At 39.5% G+C, this 6,618-nt stretch overlaps 1 protein-coding gene across 1 annotated transcript; it reads left to right on the forward strand.

Annotated features, from left to right (window-relative positions):
* Nucleotides 1-4,246: 4,246 nt before the first annotated feature.
* Nucleotides 4,247-4,588, forward strand: LOC101653120 (glycine cleavage system H protein, mitochondrial-like). Its single transcript, XM_013004096.1, has one exon. It carries the CDS (start codon nucleotides 4,247-4,249, stop codon nucleotides 4,586-4,588), a length of 342 nt encoding a protein of 113 aa, XP_012859550.1.
* The last annotated feature ends 2,030 nt before the right edge of the window (nucleotides 4,589-6,618 follow it).

The raw sequence follows: 6,618 nt of genomic DNA on the forward strand, positions 1-6,618 counted from the left end.
TTCAGCAGAGCTTCCAAACTAAGAACAGACTACAAAGAAGAAAGGAGCTGTCCATGTCTGAGGAGTTAGCAACTTCAAATCTTGTGAATAACAGGAGCATGCAGCCAGATAGCAAGCACCCCACGAAGAGCAGCAGAACCTTGTGAAATGCAGTGCCAGAAAAATTAGCCACTCAGCTTGAAAGGCATTCAAAATAGGACTGAGGAAGAATTGCCTTCTCAGTAGAGTCAACCATAAGGATATGGATGAAATAAAACTTTTGGGAAGTTTATTTGTATATGGGGCACCACTCAAAAACAGAAGAGGTACCAACACCTATTAATAATTGGAACTCAGAATGTATGTACTATGAATCCAGGAAAAATGGAAGTCATCAAAAATATCATGAAACCCACAATGGTTAATATCTTAAGCATTAGTGAACTGAATTATACTGGTACTTGGACATTTTAAATCAGGTGATTATATAGTTTACTGTGCAAGGAATAACAAATTCAAGAGGAGGAATAGCATCACATTCAGCACCAAAAAGGGCATTTCAAAATCTATCTTGAAATAAAATGGTGTCTGTAATAGAATCACATCTATCCTCTGTCAAGGAAATCCAATCAATACAACCATTATTCAAATGTACGCACCCACCATAAAAGATAGTGATGAAGAAACTGAAGCAATTCACCAACATTTCAGTCTGAGATTGATCAAACATGCAATCAAAATGCATTGAAAAGTATTGGCAGAGATTGGAAACAAAGAGGAAGGAGCAGTAGTTGGCATACATGGCCTTGGTGTGGTAGAAGTGAGGTTGGGCATAGCATGATAGAATTTTGCCAAGATCAATGCCTTCTTCATTGCAAATATTTTTATTCAACAGTAAAGGAGTAATAACATACACAAACCTCTCCAGATGAAATACACAAAAATCAAATTGACAGCATATTTGCTTAAGATCCTGTACTGTTTGCAGCAGTACATTGACAGCTGCCTAGCTCCCAGAAATATGGGCTTGATTTGGAAGAGGATGTGGAAAAGGGGATTTCATTGCTGATGTTCTGTGGATCTTGGCTCAAACAGAGAATATCAGTAATATGCTTACTTGTGTTTCATTGAATATGCCAAGGTGTTCAACTGTGTGGACCATAATAAACTGTGGGTAACCTTGAGAAGAATGGGAATTCTAGAACATTTCATTGTTCTTATGAGGAACTTGTGCATGGATGAAGAGGCAGTTGTGCAAACAGAACAAGGGCAGACTGCAAGGTTTAAAATTGGGAAAGGAATGTGTCATGGTTGTATCCTTTCACCATACTTATTCAATCTCTATGCTGAGCAAATCCTCAGAGAAGCTGGATTATATGCATGTGAAAGTTGGACATGGGGATGATGAATCTGAATTGTGGAGAAGGATATTGAAAGTACCATGGACTGCTAAAGGTGTTGGAAGAAGTAAGGCTAGAGTGTTCCTTAGAGGCAAGGATAGCAAGACTTTGCTTATAGATTTTGGACATATTGTCAGGAGAGATCAATCCTTGGAGATTTGCATCATGCTTTATAAAGTGGAGGAGCAGCGAAGGAGGAGACGACCCTCAACCAGATGGATTGACATAATGGCTGCATCAATAGGCTCAGGCATAGGAGCAGTTGTGAGGATGGCACAGGACCATGCAGTGTTTCACTCTGTTGTGCATAAAGTCCCTATGGGTTTTTATACTGAAGTGTGAAAACCTAGAGTTAGAGAACCAATAATGAAGAACAATCTCAGAATATCTTCAAATGAAAGAACTAAGAAAAAAAATCCAAGCTTCCAGTTGCCATATTAAAAACATTATATGATAAAATGTTGACTGATGCAGGAACCATCAAAAGAATGAGTAAAGAATACACAGAGTGACTATACCCCAAAGAGGTAGTTGACAGTCACCCATTTCCAAAGTTAGCATATGGGCAAGAACCTATGGTATGTGAAGTAGAAGACAAAACTACACTGAAGGCCTTAGCCACAAACAAGACTAGGAATTGATGAGGCAGCAATTGAAATGCTTCAACAAGTTGATGAAACACTGGAAGCACCCACTGGTCGATGCCTAGAAAGTTGGAAGACAGCAACTTGGCCAATTGACTGGGAGAGATTCATGTTTGTACCCATTCCAAAGAAAGGTGACCCCACAGAATATTTCCCTTAGAGATATCACATATTTGAATTCACTAATATCACATTCAAGTAAAATTTTGCTGAAGGTTATACAACCATGTTTTCAATCGTCTATTGACAGGGAGCTACCAGAGGGTAAGGCCAGATTGAGAAGAGAATGTGGAACAAGGGATATTATTGCTGCTGTCAGATGAATGTAGGCTGAAAGAGAATAACAGAAACATGCTTATGTGTGTCTTATTTACTATGCAAAGGCATTCAATTGTGTGCATCATGACAAACTATGGATAGCCTGATGAAGAAGAGAATTCCAGAACACTTAAGTATACCCATGAGAAACCTATACATGGGTCAAGAGGCAATTTTGCCAACAGCACAGGGAATCATGGATAGTTTAATATTAGGAAAGGATGTTCCTTTGAAGACTAAGGTAGATCTGACCTGGGCCATGGTATTCTCCATCACCCCATAACCATGTGAAAATTGGACATATAAAGATGTATGAGGAGAAATAGAGGACCAAAAGGACCCAATTTGAATGCTGATGCTGGGGAAGAATATTGAAAGTACCACAGGCTGCCAAAAGAATGAATAAATCTGTGTTGGGAGAAGTACAGCCAGAATGCTCCTGAGAAGCAAGGTTGGTGAGACTTCTTCCCACATACTTTGGACTTGGTATCAGGTGAGACTAGTCCCTGCAGAAGGACATGGCCTTGGTAAAGTGACGGGGCATCGGAAAAGACGAAGACCCTCGACAGGATGAATCGGCACAGTGGCGGGAGCCTAGCAACAATTGTGCGGATAGCACAGAGCCATACTGAACAGAACCGGATTTGTTCTGTTGCACGGGCTGTCACGATGAGTTGGGCCTGACAACCGCCCCCGTTTCGGCCATGAACCACCATTTGGCACAATGTTTAAATGCTGGGCTGCTCCCTGACAGATATCAGTTGGTGTGCCCTCGCTGCTCTGTAGGAAAAAAGCAAGGCAGTCTGCTTCCTTAAAGGTTCCAAAACCCAAACCAAGCCTCCTGTCACAGAGGCAGCTCCATCTCATAATAGAACAAAGTAGACACACTGCCCCCATAGGCTTCCCAAGGCTTTAAATCTTTATTGATACCGCCTGGTGCATCTTCCCCCACGGAGCAGCTGGTGGCTTCCAACCACCAATCTTTTGCTTAGCTGGCTAGTGTGCCACCAGGGGACCTCCTTAACGATTAGTTTCCAAACCCTGTGGGGTGTTTCTACTCTGCTCTTTAGGGTTGCTATGGGTGAAATAAACTCCGTGGCATGAGTCTGGTTTGCTTGTGGTTTTGTTTTCAGTATTGATGAGTATAATTTCACATAATAGAAATGTCCTGTACATTTGGCTCTAATCATTAAACCTATGACTACGGAGCACTTGAAATGTGGGCAGCATAACTGATACACTAAATTTTAAATTATTTTGTGCAATTAATTTTCATGTCAATAGCCAGACCTGTCTCATTACTACTCTACTCCGAACCCAACCATCCTCGCTGCCATCAAGTCGTCTCTGATTCAAGGGGCCAAGGAGAACCGCCCTTGTGAGTTTCTCAGGCTATAAATCCTCTTGATGAAGGTTGATGGCTATTTTTCACAGAGGCTTTTTAGCAAAACAGGAAAATGGATTGACATGGACAGTGACTTCGTTAACTATAAAGTATAACATGTTGAAAATATAAAATTTTATCACTTTACAGACAGAAATAAAGGAAAATAACCATTTGTGAGAATGAATCAATGATTGAGAAAACAATGGGAGGGGGAGGGGGACAGAAGTGAGCGGGAGCTTCTACCAGGAACCATTAAAGGTTTTACACACTGATATGCGTCCTAAGGGCAGATATTAGGATTTTAAATTGTCTAGTTCACCAAGGAGCTGAAACTATGTCTCTACGTAAATCCCAGAGATTGAAGACCTGCGTAGTCTGTGAAAATGAATGAGATAAACGAATATGCTTCAAGAGAGCATTCATCAGACCTGGTAGTCTAAGTTAAAACAAAATACAAACCATGCTCCAGCCGGGCTCTGCTCTCAGTGCGCAAGTTCACAGACAAACACAAATGGGTAATGAGAGAAAATGGTGTTGGAACAGTGGGGCTCAGCAATTTCACACAGGAAGCTTTGGGAGATGTTGTTTACTGTAGTCTTCCTGAAGTTGGGACAAAGCTGAACAAACAGGATGAGTTGGGTGCTCTGGAAAGTGTGAAAGCGGCTCGTGAACTCGACTCCCCTTTATCAGGAGAAGTCACAGAAAAGAATGATGGGCTTACAGAGAATCCCGGGCTTGTGAACAAATCCTGTTATGGGGATGGTTGGCAGATTAAGATGGCACTGACTAATCCTTCAGAACCTGATGAAGCAATGAGTGAAGAGGCCTATGAAAAATACATAAAATCCACCGAGGAGTGAAAAGGGGACCCATGAATAAACTACTATGAAACAAAACAAACAAACAAACAAATACAAACCACGAAAACACCCACCAGAATTCAAATTTCAGACCATGAGTACAAATTGTTTAAAGATTCCAAATATATGCAACTGAGGGTGATGCGTACCTAACCTCATAAATTAATATATAAAATCAGATTTAATGCCATTGAAATTACCTAGGATCCAACAAATACCTTTTCACGGAAATGTAGAGAGCTCATTCTACTTTCAAGGATTTGTGTTGTGAAAAATAGCATGCCCTTGTGTTAGGTTAATTAGACAGGGAATTGTAAGGGAACAAAAAATGTCTACAAGGACCAAAAAAGCGATCTTTGATGCTACATCCTCAAGGAAGACACGTGGCTCTTGAAGAAATATATAATCACACAGGAAATGGTTCCATGAAAATCCAATTAAACCATTGTCCACTAAGTCAGTTTCTATGTTGCTAGAATACTAGAAGCTTCCATCATATCCAGTTCTTAGAAGATCTGATTTTCCCATGAGTACCTGCTGCCTCAGACTTCTCACTCCTGCATTTCTAATCCCCCTTGGAAGCTTCTTCAGATGAAATCTCGATTACATGGAGAACCCTAGCTCTAAGATGTCTGGAAAAGAGACTTTCAGTTTGCAGAGTGCCTAGTAAAGAATGGAAATTTTGAATGTGTTATGAGTAGGTGCTCAGTGAATTCATCTATAGAAACTGCCACTGTGATCTGATCTGAGGTTACCATATAACCTATTCATATGGTTATATGATATAGATGACATTATCTATATAGCTATAGATGACATCACATAATACACATGGTATAGTATATGCTGTTTCAGTTGGCTTCCTTGAGTCAGCCTGCCCATTACCCCAGACTCATGGTGATCCTACACACAGTAGGGTCCGATTGCTGTGATCCATCGGATTTTTACTAATCGATTTCCAGACATACATCATCAGGCCTTTTTTCTTGGTCCATCTTAGTCTGGAAACTCAGCTTAATTCTGTTCAGTGTTTAGCAATACACAAACATGTGCTTGACATGTAATGGCTGGGAATATATATATATATCCTAAAAATTCAACACTAGATTGTGAATTCCATTAGGACTAAGATTATTCTATATGTCGTGTTAGCTCCTGATTCTTAGCATCTGGCCCAAAACAGACAATATTTGCTAAATGAATTGAACTACAATCTAATAGAATCTAAACCTCTAAAGTTCAAAGACTATAATTTCTTATTTTAAAACAAATAGAAAAGGAGCTCATTTGTACTATAGATAACATGGTAGATTAAAGTAAAAATCTGACATGTAGAGGGAACCTACTAGATTTATATATACAAAGCTTGCATTTTGTGACAGGCTGCTTTTCTATATTGTTGAGTTATTTATCCCAAACAGGCATAAATATTACAGCATCTGAAAATGAAGAGAATTGATGCATATTTCAAGGGCAATGAGTATTCTATGAAGTAAATAATAAGAGACTTTAAGAATACAATGTAGTAAATGAATGAGATAGCCCTCTGAAATTTAAATACTGACTTTGGGGGAAGGACCACAATGGTTCAAGTGTTTGGCTGTTAATTGAAAGATTGGTGGTTGCATTGGCAGCTCTGCGAGAAGAAGATAAATCCTTCTGTTTCCATAAGGATTCCAGCCTTGGAAACACTCTACATCGGTTCTACTTTCTCCTATTGTGTTACCATGAGTTGAAATCCATTCAGTGGCATTGGGTTTGGTGTTTCTAAAGTAATACCCATTAATTTTAGTGATAAAAGCATTTAAACAAATACATTTAGTGTCAATAAAAATGAGCTATTCTTTGGAAAAATGTTTTACATATTTACTCTGAAAGAACCATCATGAGAATTCATTGTAGGTTAATATGCCTGCAACATCTCATATCCAGTAGGTGGCAATCTGTCTTTTACATGATTAACTAAGTAGCCTAAAAGTAAGGATGGATGAACACATGAATCGAAGAGGCCTCATCTCTCTAAAATGCAC

This window comes from Echinops telfairi, unplaced genomic scaffold (assembly GCF_000313985.2).
Source record: "Echinops telfairi isolate 266 unplaced genomic scaffold, ASM31398v2 ScPeMD7_2;HRSCAF=8, whole genome shotgun sequence".
NCBI classification, from domain to species: Eukaryota; Metazoa; Chordata; class Mammalia; order Afrosoricida; family Tenrecidae; genus Echinops; species Echinops telfairi.